The sequence below is a fragment of the Gavialis gangeticus genome, unplaced genomic scaffold (assembly GCF_001723915.1).
Source record: "Gavialis gangeticus isolate Ggan-Ray unplaced genomic scaffold, GavGan_comp1, whole genome shotgun sequence".
Classification (NCBI taxonomy): Eukaryota; Metazoa; Chordata; order Crocodylia; family Gavialidae; genus Gavialis; species Gavialis gangeticus.
The window spans coordinates 51,016,282-51,033,005 of NW_017728997.1; the positions used below are offsets into that span (position 1 = coordinate 51,016,282).

General features: G+C 48.4%; 2 protein-coding genes across 2 annotated transcripts in view; one reads left to right on the forward strand and one right to left on the reverse strand.

Moving 5' to 3' along the window:
* Window position 1: 1 nt before the first annotated feature.
* Window positions 2–8,789, forward strand: TMEM115 (transmembrane protein 115; the record flags this gene model as incomplete). Its single annotated transcript, XM_019504628.1, has 2 exons — window positions 2–840; window positions 7,048–8,789. Coding segments are annotated over 2 exons (1,056 nt in total), but the record flags the coding sequence as incomplete, so codon positions are not given.
* A 3,058-nt stretch (window positions 8,790–11,847) lies between these two features.
* Window positions 11,848–16,724, reverse strand: part of LOC109289211 (cytochrome b561 domain-containing protein 2) — an 11,355-nt gene continuing 6,478 nt past the window's right edge. The window contains exons 2-3 of the mRNA XM_019505189.1: window positions 16,603–16,640; window positions 11,848–14,899 (exon numbers count right to left, since the gene is read on the reverse strand). Of these exons, the coding sequence (XP_019360734.1) occupies window positions 14,396–14,899; window positions 16,603–16,640 (542 nt within the window). The 3' untranslated portion in view covers window positions 11,848–14,395. The remainder of the gene's footprint in view (window positions 14,900–16,602; window positions 16,641–16,724) is intronic.

Here is a 16,724-nt window from a genome sequence, read left to right on the forward strand (position 1 = left end):
GCCGGTGGCGCGGCAGCACTGCGTGGCGGCGCTGGGCGGCACGAGCGTGGCGGTGAAGGCGCTGTGCGGGGCTGTGCTGCTGCTCTACGCGCTGTCCTTCGCGGCCGACACGGCCTCCGCGCTCGGCGTGACGCCTGGCTACCTCTTCCCGCCCAACTGCTGGGTGTGGACGCTGGCGACGCACGGGCTGGTGGAGCGGCACGCGTGGGGCGTGGGCCTGAGCCTGGCCACGCTGGCGACGGCGGGGAGGCTGCTGGAGCCGCTGTGGGGGGCCCTGGAGCTGCTTGTCTTCTTCGCCGTGGTCAGCGTGTCGGTGGGGGTGTTGGGGGCCTTTGCCTACCTGCTCACCTACGTGGCATCCTTCAACCTGGCCTACCTGTTCACCGTACGCCTGCACGGCACAGCTGGCTTCCTTGGTGGTGTCCTGGTGGCCCTCAAGCAGACCATGGGGGACAGCACGGTGCTGAAGGTGCCGCAGGTGCGCATGAAGGCCGTGCCCATGCTCCTGCTCCTGGTGCTGGCCGTGCTGCGGTTGACCACCCTGATTGAGGGTGCCGTGTTGGCCTCCTACGGCTTTGGCGTCCTCTCCAGCTGGGTCTACCTGCGCTTCTACCAGCGGCACAGTCGGGGCCGTGGGGACATGTCGGACCACTTTGCCTTCGCCACGTTCTTCCCTGAGATCCTGCAGCCCGTGGTCGGCCTCGTGGCCAACTTGGTGCATGGTGTCTTGGTGAAGGTGAAAGTCTGCCGCAAGACAGTGAAGCGTTACGATGTTGGTGCTCCCTCATCCATCACCATCAGCTTGCCTGGAACGGACCCCCAGGATGCTGAGAGGAGAAGGTATAGGATTGCTCCACGCTTACCTTATCTGCTCGGGCACCATGAGCTCTAGATACCTGCAGAAGGGAACGAAGGAGCTCTGGTAGCACAGTCAAACTTTGTGGTTCCAAGTAGCCCCAAATAGTTGTAGATATTATAAAAAGGGTTCCTTTTACAAGGGAGTATTTAACGATGCATTTGTCCTTTACTTACCATTCTCCGCCAAGGTCTGAGGCTAGGGCTCTGTCTAATGCTGAGGGATTCCTTTATGTTGTAGGATGTCTTAGGCTTTTCCTGATGAGGCTCAAGTGAAGATAAAAGTGGTGGGAATGCTGCTGTGATGCAGCTGAATTTTAAGCATTGTGTCTTCAGGCTCTTATGAGGGCAGATCTGTCAAATACGAGTATTCCCACCACTGCTACTTCTAGGGTAAGTGGTGCAACTAGTGCAGAGAAAAATGATGCTACTGAAAAGAGCAGGCCTTCTGGCATCAAACCAGAATGGGTCCCACAAGCAGGAAAACCCACTACAGTGCCCTGGTGGGTCATTCTGCTCGTGGTTTGAAGAATTTGAAGGAAGCAGTTGAGGCTTAATTCTAAAACCATTTATTTCTTCCTGATACTTAACTTAGGTTCTTGTTTACTTTAATAATTTAGCCCCTGTGAACCTGCACATTCAACTGTCATGTCAGTGCCGGAGTATTCCCCTTGAAATCAATGGGAGAATTGTAAGCATGTTCCTAAGTCTCTGCAGGCTGTAATTTGCCCCAGTGCCTGCCCGCTCGCTGGTGCTCTCTCCCCCTCTCCCTCCCCCTCTCATTGGTGAGATTAGCTGAGTCAGTTTCACGTTGTTAGTCACTCTTATTTTATGGCTGTCTTGCATTAGCACAAATAGCTGTTTGGGTTGGTAAAACAGCATTTAAAACAAGATCTTAAACACTCTTATTTTTTCCAGGGGATTTGTACCCTCTTTTTCTAAACTTCTAAAGTCAGTGGTGCCTGATGTACAATTTGTTTTGATTTAACAAATTTCCAGAGAGAGACCGGGCATTTTGCATTTATTGTCTGCCTTGTGTAAACATTTCCATATATTCAGGTTAGTCCTGTTTGGGGTAATTGCAGCTGACAAAAGCTTCTGATAGACTGAGCCAGACAGCAGTAATCTGAGCAGCTGCAGGGCTTTTTGCCTGTTGGTGATTTCTCACAGGCTCTGTGTTCAGGGGAGATTTGATTTAATAAGTCTCAAGTCACAGCTTAGAGCATTCAATGTGAAACAGAGCTGAAGACCACTGAAAAGAATGGTCAGCTTATTACCCTGGATTTGCTTTTGATGATTCAGGATGTGGAGGAGGGAACAGTAATAAGTGCATTTCTGGACCCAGTTGCACCCCGTTCCTTCCACTGTAGTCAGCTGAAAGTGCTTATAGAATCAGGCCTTTGGACTGGCCACACCTCTCCACCCAGTTGTTCATCTGGGTGGTCTCTGACTTTTCCAGAAAGCAACAATCAATGCATGTTGCTTGGTGCAGTGGAACAGTCTTATCAGAATTGGAGGTAGAAGGACTGGGGAGAGGGTTTTATCCTTTCTGTCCAAGGTAAAGCCTGTAATCAGACTTCAGACTGAAACAGTCACCCTCTGCAGGGAACCCCACCCGCCAGTCTGCCTGGCATCTTGTTTGTAGATTGTGTGTTGGGATTGATTACACAAGTAAGGCAGAAAGCTGCCTCTATTGTTTCAGCAACCCCTCTGAGGCAGGTCGGATGGGAGTCATCTTAGCTCCTTTTGGAAGGTGGTCTCACAGGCCAGAAGGGATTAAAGTAGGGGAAAACTGAGAGAGAGTGCTAGAGGGGGGGTGAGAGAGAGCTGAAATAAGACAACAGGTCCAGGAGGAGTAGAGGGTTAGTGTGGGAAAGCAAATAACTAGCATTATTCACTGGGAGCTTAGCTGGCTGCTCTGTGTACTCGGCTATGGAAACTATTGCAGTCCTCCTATTTACAGCTGTTGGGACAGGTGTCCTGAGCATCCTATCTGAGCCAAAGCGTGCACCTTAGTGCAGGTGTCTTCTGGGGGAGTTAGGGGCTTGTTTACCCTGCATATGGAGAAATGAGAGAAGTCTTTGCTGGTGTGTCTGAAGAAAGGAGTGGTATTGGCTCAGTTGCAACAGCAAAAGTTTAAAATAAGAACCATATGTGCATGTTTTCCAGTGAGCTGGAGCCGAGATTTTTTTTTCAGGGCTGGAATCTGCTGAAGAGGAAAGCTCTTCAGCATTCGTGCCTGTCTGTGAAAGACCCTGTTCACACGATCTTGTCCCATCCTAGAGCTGGGTATCATGCTGGATTTGTCTGGAGGGGCTGACACTTGCTTAACTACTGAAAGGCTTGCAATGAAAGCAGTGTATGGGAGGATATAGAATCAATTGTGACTCTAACAGAATACAAACATGGCAGGACATTCTGCTACCTGGAGCAGGCGGGCATTGTGTGTTTCCCTTCTCCTGTGTTGTGCTTTGCACTGAGTGCTTTATCTAGTTTCTTTCATACAGGCACTGGTCTCTCAAGTCTTCCTCCCTGGTGACACATCAGTAGCTTAAATTGCACTGTGCACACAACTTTGGGGGGGGTGTCCAAGTGCAGCATCATAGAACTAATTTCAGTTGAGCCTTGGTCTTCCCATATAACTGGAGTGTACAGGCCATGGCATATGGCTGAGAGCCTAGACAAAATGCAAAGAAGCAAATAGAATGATGTGAACTTCCTGTCTAGAATGGCAACCATTTGTCCTGAGTATCTGATGGATTTGCACAGTGAAGCAAAGAATGATGTATAACATTTTGCAAGCTGCACAGAATTTTCCTCCAGTCCAGGCCATGAGCACCTGGATCAGGTTTAAAATGACTGTCATTTGAGTGACTGGGATAAGGATGGAATATGAAAAAAATCTTTTCTTTAAAGGTAATAAAGGGCATCTGATCCTCTACATGTTTTGTGGTAGCAACAATTGATCTGACATTTCTCAGCAGAGGTGCAACAACTCTGATCTGCCTTGTTGAGGGGGTTAGTTAGGCTGACCATAAGGAAATTTGGGACATCTGGAGTGCTGCCCCTCTCCACCTGCCCAGCTCTCCCAAGTCACAGGCACAGCTGGAGGCGGAGGCGGGGGTGGGAGACAGCAGTGCCTGCTCCACCTCCCTGCCTGACTGCCTCCACACTGCTGTCTCTGGGACACTCACTTTAATTCCCAGCAGCCAGCCAGGACTGGCCTCTGAAATCCAGGACTGTCCAGGCTAGACCAGGATGTATGGTCCATCCTAGTGTTAATTATCCTTTGGTAAAAAGCAAACTCCATGCTAGATCTTTGCTAATGGAAGAGCATCCTCTTCCTTCAGCAGAACCAGAGCTGAAGTGCGGTGTGTGTCATCTGTGTCTCCCCCCCCTCCCCCCCCAGTGAACTGGGGAGGAAACAAATGAATCTCCATTAGATGCCTTGAGGTGTTGATGGGCAGCGAGCTCTAGGATGATCCCTTGGTGTTGGGTGGGGTCTCTGGTGGCTCTTATAGGCATTAGTTGATAGAGCTGTATTAAGGTCCATTTAGTCCCCCCTTGTCCCAGGAGATAAATGTGGGATTTTTCCCAATGAAAGATATGCTAAGGCTTTTTTTGGAGGTGATTTTTAAGCAACTCTGGTGCTTGCAAAGCAGCTAGCTTAACAGCCTAGGAGATGAGACTAAAGTCCTCTGTCCAAAGAAATGGGGATTTAATGAGCAGCAGCAGGTTTCCCAGTTATTCTGCCAGCATGCTTCTCCCCTCGCTTCACTGGGAATTTGCCCCTAGGGCTGAGAAAATTGCTTCTTCAGCTCCTGCCCCTGCATGCAGTGAGAGGGTTTAGCAAGCTCTGAGTATGTGGTTGGGTAGTGAAAAAAGGAATAAGAACTGGAAGGCATCTGGTTCTTCTGGCTGCATTTTACATTCTAGAGTTTGGTTTTGCTACTGATTGTGAGCTCCTGTGCATTGCAGCACAGCAAATAGGAGTTAGTGGCCAGCGCAAATTCAGAGCAGAAACTCTGCAAGTGCTTTGCAATGCGGATTATATTTCAATCCACCATTGACTCTGAGAACAAATGTGCTTGTTTAGATGAATAAAATAAAAATGTTCTAGATGCCATTGCCAGCATTTGAAGTAAATGTCTCTGACCTGGCTTCCCGAGTAGTAGGAATACTTAAATTGCCTTTGAGACTTGGGGGAAGGGGTGGGACTGGAACTACTCTAGAGGTGCATTTCTGCATTTAACAGACCTGTATTGTAGCTTGGATAGGGTTAATATCACTTTGCAGGGATTGGTGAGAGCTCAGTTTGAAGGAGAATTGAGGAGGAGTTCTTCAGACTTCACAGTAGTTATTTTTAAATGTTCATGGGTCAGGATCCTTGGATATCAAAACTTTCCTGGGAGTGCCTCTGCCTTCATTTTCTTTTGGATTTTGCCTTGCACCATCCACCCCTTCCTACACATACCTGCTCTCATTTTTCTACTTTTCCCCCCTTCACTGCAGTCTTGCTCCTTTTCTTTTGTTTTTGCTGGTAGTTATCCTATTGATGATCTCTACTACTCCCCCTCTCCTTTCTGTTTTACTCAGTCTAAATGAGTTACTGTCATGTCCCACTGCTAAGCAATGAATACATTATCTCACTAGCGCTCCCAGTTTCTTCTGGCCAAAGAACACAAGGCGCCACACCTTTTCCTGGGTGTGTGCACTGTCACTGGCTCTGAGTGCCATTTCCTTGACCTGTTAGGCTTCCCCATCTCCTTTGACTTCTTCCCGTATTTCACTTCTCCCTCTCCCTTGGGATCAAGCCACTGTCCTTCCTACCAAAATTCCTGTTTGCAGCAGGAGTGAAACTGACAGCAAGGATCCTGGGCATACTCTGCAGCTGTACTTGCTGCCATGCTAGGGGAGAAGTGGTGGTGTGCACAGGAGCAGTCCAGATGAGGTTCTCCCAAGAAGAGGTGACACTGAGCATTGGGTAACACTGGAGGAATGGTGGAGGCGCACAGTCCTGTACCAAATATAATCTGGCATTGCCTGCTTGAGAATCTTTCTGCAGGGATTCCCTTTTGAGGGGCTGGTGAGTGGAGATTAACTTCAAGGATAATGCTGACACTGGAAGGATAAGCTAAGCATTAACCAGTGCTCATGGGTGAGTTATTGTCTTTTCTGGTGCTCCACCAGCACCACAACTCAAATGTGACAGGCAAAAGAGGAGGGAAGGCAGTCATCTTCTGCTGAGCTGCAGCCTTCTGATATTCTCCAGCAGGTTCCCTTGAAAGCAGACCTTGTTGGGTGGACTGCAGAGGAAATGACTGACTCCTGATGTCACAGGGTTGTCCTAATAGGTTTCTTAGAAGCCAGTCTGAACCTCCAGTGCAAAACTGGGTGTTCTGACAGGTCTGGGCCCTTAGGTATGAGATCAAGGTTCACTGTAGCTTGTAGAATGAGAAATACCTCTGTCCTGGATGCACTGGTCTAAACTGGATTGCTGTATCAAAATTCACATAAAAGGCATTGCTGCCTGGAATAGTTGTTAGTGCTCCCACTACTGCCCATGGTGTCTCCTGGGCAAAAGCAGCCAAGTGAAAATAAAATAAAATCCTACTGTTCATGCTAGCAATAGGCTATATACTGAAGGTTAAGAGGCACAGCTTCAGCTCCCTAATAGGAGTGATTAACCATAGGAAGATGCTTATTAGTGGAGGGGTAAAGTAGTAAACACTTCACAGGAACCTGAAATTGCTGGGAGAGGGGTCTGAGCTGAGAGGAGTGGAGAGCTGCCTGATGTTTGTTGGGATGCCTGAGCTGGCAGGGGGGTGAAAGCACTGAGGAGCTGATGTTCTTAGCTCTGGCAGATGCAGCAGGTAAGGACCAGTGTCTGTCCCTCAGCTGGGATTGTAGCTGTGATGAGTGGGGAAGAGATTGCTCGAACACAAGCTGAGATAGAAAAGGTAGAGGAAAAAGGCAGAGAACACAAGGGCAGGAGGAATCTTAGCACAGTGATCATCTTGGGAGTTCCTGCCATGTAGTTGGCTAATTGGGCTGGAGAGTTAGCTTACGCAAGCATGGGGAGAGATGCCTGCAATACCCAGGAAATGGCCAGCACACTGCAACAATGTACTCTTCTTGTCCAAGTGCAGTGAGGTTAAGCCTGTGTTAACCCTGCATGTTTTTGTCTTGCAGACAACTGGCCCTGAAAGCGCTGAATGAGCGGTTGAAACGTGTGGAAGACCAATCAGTGTGGCCCAGCATGGAGGATGATGAAGAGGAGGGTGCCAAGGAGGACATCCCGCTGCTTCCGGAGAAGGAGGAGAGCGGCCGAGATGCCAGCATTGCAGGAAAAGGAGCCAGCCAGGAGTCTAGTCTCATCACCTTTGAGGATGCCCCTCCTCAGCTGTGACCTGCAAACACCCCCCCCACACACACTTTCTTCTCCCATCTCTGTGTGTCGGAGAGCTGCTACCAATCCCTTGTGTCTCTTCACAGCACTGTCTGCTCCCCAGGGCCCTTGTCTGCAGGGAGCAGGGGACTTCTCCAGTTGACTGAGAGGGTGGGGGGCTACCTCAGTTCAGTACCTAATAGCCACACTTGGTCAATACCAGTTTTCTGGACTCTTGGTGGTAATCATGGTCACCACTGACCTTGTGAAAAGGATCTCTCTGCTGATGGGGCTCTGGTTCATGTTCTCTTCAGTAGTAGTGTGAGGTTCCTCAGACACTAAAAGCTGGAGATGGATCTCTGTGAGGGCAGATCTCCCTACATCTCTTCAGCACAGGATATGGACTGATTTTTCCAGAAGGGCCTTGTGCTGGCTGCTTATGCCAGCGGCTGCTACTGTGGCTAACAATGTGTATGCTTCAGTGTCCAGGTCTCACCAGCAGCACACCATCTGGGTGTGCAGCATTGGACTGACCCTTTCCCCACGTGCTAAGTGGATCTGTTCGTGTATGCTAGACCACTAAATAAACCTTTCAGCACCTGAGAGAGCAAATTCAGCAAATGACACAACACTTTCTCTCTTAGTTTGTGATGGTGGTTGTTCAAAAGACCCTGCAACCTCCATTTCCCCTTTTTAAAGTTAATTGTGTTACTTATCTAAAGAGCAGGAAGCTTTTTATCCCCTTTGTTATATTTAACTTTCTCCCACCTGCCCCATGGACCTGGCAGTAACATGCCAGGATAAATTCCAGAATTAGTAATTGCCAGAATTCCTGGAGAGAGAAGATTTTTTTTTTTTTTTTAGGGACAAAGTTATTGCTTGTGCTGCTCACCCTTGGAGTGGCCTTGCTTGAGTTACTGACTCAAAAGCCTGGGGATCTGGAGCAGTCTGCTCCTGGCTTTGAGACTAGCACATGGGAAAAACAAATCAACCCCAGACTTTCCTTGGGGATCTAGAGGAGGGAGTCTATTTTATTTGTGTTGTTGCTACTTCAGGTTTTCTTCAGTTCTCTTTGCAGTGATTCAGATGATAACACAGCCCCTGACCTGGAGGGGCAGCTCCTTTCACTGCTGCTTGGATGAATTGTCTCTATGTTGATTCTTTATTTTAGAAGCTGGAATTTGTTTTATTGTAAGCTCTTGACAATTCCTCCGACACCTGTTTTGTTTTGGGTTTTTTTATATGCTTTGCTTAGGCTCTTGGCATCCTCCCCTCCTTTTTCCCTTCCTCTGTATTGATGGGATTTTCTTTTGGAGGGAGGGGCAAGGGGGGGACAGGTGTATTATCTGGAAATTCTTTTCTTGAGAACCAGTCCCCCAAAAGGCTGTGCCACTCCCAGGCCCTAGACTTCTCTGGGAGACGGTTACCAGACTGGAAAGCACGTTTGATGGTGTCAGGATTATTTTTATAAAGGACCACACAAGAAGGTTTTGTCAACCAGGAAATACACAGAAATTTTAGTATTAATAAACAATTCTTTCAAAGAGTGCCTCTCACTTTTAGTTTGTAAATCCATCCTGTAAGTCCTGTCAAGGGAATCTGTTTCCACTGTTTCTCCATTGTTCTACACTGCTTCCTTCCTCACCATTTAGTTCACAGCTACATCTGGATTTAGCCTGATGGGTGTCAGAGGCCTTTATGCCTCCTAGGGCACCAGCGATCCTTTTGTTTGTTCTGTGTAACTAGTTTCTGTATGGTTTCTAGCTAAAGAACAGAAGTGCAGGACTGGCCTTTTTGAGATCAGAGCTGGAAGCCAGGGCTGCTACAAACACGGCCAGGGGCTGTCAGTGGTGGGCTGTGAGAGCACAGGAGTCTGGTGCTAGGCTTACATCTCTAGAGATAAGAGATCCTTGCTCTGGCCCAAGAGTAACTAGGTAGCTGTCACCCTGTTAAGTCATGCTAGACCCTCAGGGTTGGATAGACTGCATGGCATGAGAAATTGGTGATGCGAGGGGTGCGCAGACTTAGAATTATGGAAGGGTCTGAGGGTGGTACAGTGGAAGTTAGGAGCAGGTGTGGAATTGGGATTGCTGTGGATTTCTGCTGTGCTCTGCAGCCAGGGATGCAGGACTTGCTTTCAGCATCAAACACCAGAGCAAGGTCCTGTGTCAGAATGGGCTTGAACCTCTCCAGCACTAGGTGTAGCTAACTGAGAACTGGTTTTGGACAAGTTAATAAAATGGGCTTTTATGCAGTTTGATGCGTATCCAACAGCTGCCTCTCCTTGCTGGTACTGTACTTGTTTTATGCTTTCTGTATCCATGGGGTAAGGAGAAGTTACTATGCCACTGATTTTTATTGTGGCAGTAGTAACAGGGATAAGCTGGTCAGGGTAGAGCAGGTAGTTGGGATTCCTGGTACCTGGGTGGCAGTTTGGGTTTGCAGGATGAATGGGCCACCTGGGTGCTCAAATAATCGCAACACAGTTTGTGTGAGGCTGACATTTCAGGCTCTCCCTGAGCCAGCAGGCAGCACTGTCAGGTGAGCATGCATATGGAGAGTTCTTTGCAGCCATGAGGGTCTTCTGAGAGCAAAGCTATCCACTCCTTGAAAATGAGTGTGGTGTGTGATTCTGCAGTGACGGACACGTACTGTGGCAGATTTCTATGCACAGAACGTGATGGGAGCTGAAGGCACTCTTGAAAATGGGGCCACTGATTAGGTACTGACTTTGGGCACCTGTTTTAAAGATACTGTTAAGCTTGCAGAGCCCCAGGAGAATTTCAGCAAATGCCATTTATGGCTTGGGTATGTTAATACACTAGATGTGACCAGATGCATTGAAAAAGCCTAGTGTCCAGAGAGTTAAAAGAGTAATGATACAGACATACACCTCTTGCAGCTCCTACCTGAATCTGATAACCAAATTGCTTATGAACCCGTGTAATTTTTTTTTAGGTGAAAAGCCTGTAAAGCAGCAACGGTTGTAGTTTAGAACTGGCTCCGTTTTAACAGAGACTAGTGTATGAGAGAAGGCAGGGTTATAGTCATGGAGCTTTTGACTGCACTTTGGCTGATGAATTCTCTTACGTAACAGGAGTTCCTGTTTGCAGATACTCCCATCCTATGATGCCCTGGATTGTAGCTACCAGATCAGGCAATATATGAATGGGTATAGGACCAGATTCTCCAAACAGCACTGGTAATTAGTATTGGCAGATGCCCCAAAAAACCTGAGCTATGTTTTTCTTTCCAGTGGCAACCAACAAGCGCTGGTGAAATTAAGCCCTAGCCTGAGAATGGCATGAAGAAACCATGCCAAGACAAGTAAGCAAGATACTGCCTGTTGCTGCACACTTTTGTGCTAGAAGCCTTAATGATGCAGGCTCAAGAAGGCTAGTTGGTACCAAAGAGCTGCAGCTACAGCTGCCAGTTCTCCAGCTGCCTTCCCATCACAATGCGCATGGCCTGGTTTTACAAGCTAGTTTGAAGAGAGGGTACTACCCATCAGACTGCAGAAAGGAATCAGCATGGCATCTGGACAGACTCTCACCAAAGGAGGCTGTGAAGATTTTAAAGCTGGAAGGGGAGGGTTTGACAAGAACTTTTAGCAGGTGTGACAAATTGACAGTTGGAAAAAGGCTGTGTGAAGTGTCAGACTAAAAGCAGCATTCAACTCTTCCTTGTCTGGACTCTTGAGCAAGAAATGGCCTGCATAGTTCTCTTGAGGTACTAATGCAATTCTAAATATGCTATTGATAACCTGACCCTAGCCTCTGTCACTATCGGTAGGCGAGTGAAGGGAAGGGGGGTGCCCTTAGTATTTCCTTCTTAGTGTGGCTACTGTCTTTGTTCACTCCTGAAGATTCATGTAATTTAATAACTGCTTCAGCTTCTTCTGTGATGTTATTCTTAGCTCCAAACCAGTCTGGGAGCTGTATTAGGAATCGAGCTATGATGCCACAGGTCAGAAGTGAGGAGCCTCGGTAAAACTGGTGGGGGCACAACTGGACTAGCAAGTTCTGTGCAGAATGCAGGAAAATGGTATTAGAAGGGAGATGCAGCAGGCTGCAAATAGCAAGTGGTGTTGGAGATCAGGACTCAAAGCATGACCTAGCAGACTGGGTTCTGGAGTAGGACAGAGAAGAGGTATAGGTCACTGGAGGAAACGGGCAGATTATGGACAAGGAACAAGAAAAAGGATGATGCTTCAAGTTTTCCATTGTGATAGAAGCTTCCCTAATCTCCATTTCCTCTCTGGCCCCTGCAGTCCATGCAGGTGGAATTCACCTGTACTCATCTTGTGCACCCAATACTGTCTGGACTGGAGGAATGCAGTTCCAATGCGGTGCTCCCAAAATACAAATTGGCCTGTTTGTGCTGTACCAGTGAACATGGTAGGTTGGATAGGAGCATTAAGAGGCAAAGGGGCTATTCTTACCCTGTGTTACTAAATTCTTCCTGGTGATGTAGGACTGAAAAGCACCAGCTAAGTGTAGACACTTCTATTCTCCCATGAGTGAGTATCTTCTTCAGTAGATGAAGAGGTTTCCTGCTATTAAAAAAAACCCCAACAACCCCACCTACAAAAGCCAGTCCAGTTATAGCTGTTAGAAACTTTTTATTGTATATATAAAAGGCTCTGGATGCAGATTTATTGTTCTTGCTCAGGTCTTTTCCCAGTTCACCTGTCCTGCAGAGACTAGGATGTGCTTTTACAAGTGGGCTGAAAGTGCTGCTGTCTACAGCTGCAGTTCTTCTACCCTGAAACTTAAAGTAATAGATTGAGGCTCCCCCACCTATGAAACCATTTCTGCATCCCTTGTACCCATAAAGCTACATGGGACTTTGCTGCTGGTAAGGTAGGTTCATTAACACATTCAACTGGGAAGGAAAGCCATGAACATGACACCTGTGTTACAGGTGGAAATAGGGCTTCATTCTGGAGCCAGGGATACGCGTATCCAGACAGCAGGAAAGGCATTCATCTCCCTACTTTTGAATGAAGCAATGTTTTTCAGGGATGTTCACAATCTGGGCATCCCTTAAGCCACTAAATTTCTGTGACCATGTGAAATGGGACTACTGTATGGCAGGTAATGCTCCAGGATGTGATACTGAGTCTTCTAAGGTGGACATCTTATGGTTCATCAGTTGTTTCCTGGTTTATTCAAGTAACAGGTGAAGGTTCCTCTCACTGGGATCAGACACTAGCTTAGTCCATATGTACTAAGCCTCTCCCTCAAAAATGACTTGATTTTGGGAGACTTGTGTTCTCTTCCCTATGTGTTTTTTGTGAGAAGAAGAATCAAGCCAGTAGTTACATTCAGTTTCCAGCTCCATCATTCTGAAACCAAAGTGCATTTTTCTATATTGTGTCATGGGAGGCTCACATTTCTCCTCTTCCCCAGGACAGCAGTATTTGCACCTTCCCTTTCAAACAAGCTACTTGCTCCACCTCCTCTTCTGGCCACCTCAGTGCCACAGGATCACCTGTACAATCCACTTCCCACCTCTCCCCCTGTTCCAGTGACCAGTAAATCAAAGACAGTATGGTACATACAATGGGAACATGATCCAATTAACATGCAGAATGGGGACACAAGTACCTGCCTGGTGCTAATACTCACATGGCTGGAAGGACAACAGTGAGTTAGAGTTTTAGCTCAAGGATGCAACAGAATCGGGGAGAGAAGCTGGTTTAGCAGCACTGCCTCCATTCCTGGAGACTGTTGCCCTATTCTTAGCTCTACTCATTGTGTGACCCCAGGTAAGTCAGTTCCCCTACCTGTTAAGTAAAGCTAGTTATGCTGATGTGCTCCAAGTTGACATAGTGGGGAGAGAGGCCCCCCCCTTTCCCTTCCGTGTCCAAACTAGCTCGGCAACAGCTCCAGCCCTGCATGCATAAGTTGCCACAAGGTGAGATGCTCCCTTTCCTGGGTTGGTCACTTGACTTTTAAGCCTGGAGATAACTTCTTTATAAATCATACATAAGCAGAGGCCCTTGTGCAGCTATATTCCGATATAGTGAGGTACTGAGTCTCTGCCACAGTTGTAATTAAATTTTCCAGGCCCCAGCAAATGCTGCAGAGGGTGAGCCAGACCTCAGATGACATGCTGTCCTTTGCCAGGCAGCTGTATGCAGGAAAGACCTTTAATGGACTCTGCTCCATTCAGGGGCTTCCAACACTGATAGTACCAAACCCAAGGTGATGGGTATGGAGTTGGTCATCTGCACTCCCAGCTTGGGTTCAACTCCTTTCACAGAATGATATTAACTCAGTAGCTCAAATCTCCTTGATGTCAAATTCTCTACTAGGGTACCTGGGAGGCTCCTCCTCTTGAGGGGAGAAAGCAGCCCCTCTGCTGCCCTTCTGGACTTGTCTGCCCCAGGCCTGTGCATCTTTGTATTGGTTGTTCTCCAAAGGCAGGCCCCCCCCCCCGGTTGGTATTCACATCCTACATGCTGTGATATGGATCTGTAAAGCACAGCCTCACAACTCCTCTCCCCATATTGGTTTAGAGTGACCTGTCCTGTGGGCTTCTTCATTGCAAGGAAACATGGAGTTTTACTAACAAAAGTGACCTAGAAGGCAGAATGCAAGGTGCTCCCAGTTACAAACAAATGGAATAAGCTTCCCTGCCCTCAGTCACCTCTATATTCCCAGTGCTTATATGGGAGGAAAAAAAATGCATGAGATTTGAGCCTATTAAGCACAAGTAGCCCTGAAAAGCCTTTTTGCTGCTGGCTGTACAAAGTCTGAGCAAGCAGGCATAGCATCCAGTGCAAGTACTGTCAAGCTGTTTGCCACCTCCAGAGGCAGGTACTGCTAGGACACTATTCAGTACCAGAGCAGGCATAGATGGATTACTGAGGTTTTTCACACAGAACACACATCTTAGCTGACAGAAACTACAACCCTGAGATCAGGGCTGCAAGAAGTTTTCTGAACAGCAGGTTCAACATGACAGACAGTTTCAGTAATAAAAAGAAAATAGAAGTCTAGCTCCACAGAAACATCACACAACAGCAAGCAGGTGAGCTGCACTGGAGACTTCCTGCACCCAAGGACCCAGAAGCCCCTGAATGCCCCATGGACTATGTGCAGAACCTTCAAGGATCACAGGAAGGCAGTGTTCCAGCATCATCCCTCAAGGCTTCATCCTTTTGCGGTAGAGGTAAGCATTGCTCACTTGATTCATGATAACCAGGCTGGTAAGGATAGGGCACAGTACTGCCAGGTACCAGAAGATGCCAGTCACCAAGGTGGTAAACCACAGGGAGCACATGCCCAGCATGAGGCTGGCACAGCCCAGGAGGTAGCAAACCAACCCAGAGGTGGCATGATAGAGCTTCAGCTTGGCCAGCGTCCAGTTTTTCATCAGCTTGGGGTACAGGAGGGCGAGGCCCCCCATACACTGCATGCTGGCATACAGCACAGTCAGCAAGCCAGTCAGGCCATGCCAGGTGACAAAGTGGGACTTGCCATTCAGGTACTTGTTGTAGCTGATGATGCCTAGCCCCAGCAAGGCACAGAGGAGGCAGAGCAGCTGCAGCACCCAATGGAAGCGGACCTTGACTTTGCGGGAGAAGGAGCGCAGCAGCGAGGTCTCTGGAGAGAAAACCAGCAGGGCTTCTGTCATCAAGAAGGAGAACTGGGGAAACAAGAACAACGGTTTAGCACAGCTGTTGGAATGCAATGGGCAAAGTAATGCTGGCACCTGCAACCTCTTCCTTGTCATCTCCATGGAAACCAGAAGACTGAGGCCCCGAGGTGCTTTGGTGATGGAGGCTGTGTAGATGCCTAAGACAGACAACTGCAGTGTGGAGGAGTCATAAGTTCAGTAATGGGGCTCTTCAATAGGGATTTTCCAGCAACCTGGAATGTAGCCCATTGCTCCCTGCCACCCTCCCAACTCATTTGGGCTAGGGCAGTGGCACCCAACGTTCCAGCCCCATGGGCCAGATGAATGACATAGGGTTGGACCATGGTTGTGACCCTGTGCATCCAAATCCAGCCCTGTGCCAGCCCAACCCCACATGCAGGGCCACATTATTTATCCCACAAGGCTCCCCACCACATCCAGAAATAGGCAGTAGGGGAGCAGCAATTAATGCTGCCATGACTCCTTCACTGCCAAATTTCTAGACCAATGAGGAGCCCTGTGGGCTGGATGACAGTTCTGCAAGCCAGAGGTTGAGTACCACTGGGCTAGGATGCTGCCACCACACTTTCATTGCAGGGGGCAGCAACAGAAGGGCTGGGCCAAGGAAGAGAAAGTGTGTGCTGGAAAATGCATCCTTGGGCTTGTCCTAATGAACACGCATATGCAGGGGCATGCATTTCCCATGGGACATAGCAGTGGCACATATTTGTGCTGCTGCTAATTGTTCCTGGGCATGCCCCTATGTGTGCACTTCAGCATGTGGCAAAGTGACCTGGGTGGGGTAGGGGAGGCTGGGACCAGCACTTGTGCTGGCCTCAGCAGTCTTATCTGAGGTCCTGGGGGCCTCCTAGGGAAGCAATGGTGCCAAGCCAGCCACTCGGAGCCTGGCTGGCAGCCCGAGTGTGACCCTGGCTGACCAGGCTCCCTTTCTGATGATGCACGCTGCTGCTGCATGTACCACACACCACTTCTTTCAGCAGCATTTTTTTTTTTTAATGCCAGGATCTCCTGGTGTCAAAAAAACTGCTGCACTGCTAATTAGCAGTGTGGCAAACAGGTGCATGTGCACTGCATGTGGTTTGTGGTGCCTCATACTGCTTTAAGGTGCTGCAAACTGCATGTGTGCGCTCATCAGGACATGTCCTTGTTGCCAAGGTAGTTCTCAGCTTACTCCCAACAGTGACAAGTACTCGCCATGCTGGGAGCACCAGAACTGCATTGTAAAACTGGTTTGCAGCCATTCAGTGAACATGCCTAGCCAGGCATCTGGCTTGGCCAAGCACGCCCTGAGCAAAAGCACTTCATAAATGTTTTCAATAGCCTGGTACTACTGCCGAAACACGCACAAGTGCCTGACTAACAGCCTTTCAGGCTGGTTATAACCTGGAGAGGTGCTTTCTCTGTGGGGCTCAAGCAAGGGTAAAGAGCAGGTGTTGTGGGATTCCAGTCCCCACCACCCTATTCACCACTGCACATCATGCAGTCACGCAAAGTTGTGCGAACTGGCTGTAAAACACACTCCTGTTCTTATTCATCAGCAAGTTACACCCACTGTGTCTTAAAGTTGTAGGTGACGCAGGGCAATGGTGAACTGAGCAGGTTGTGGGACGCAGGCAGTGGGACTATCACACTCAACTGACATGCAGGTTATAGGGTGGGAGGCAGGAATGCAGAGATCTTGTCCGACTTACCGCAAGTGACATTAAGAGAGGGTGCCAGGAGAATAAGCCTGGAATGAAATGAGAGAGACCAATGAGCCCTTTCAGACCAGCCATCTAGCACAGTGAAATGCTAATGTACAGTTGAAGGAAAA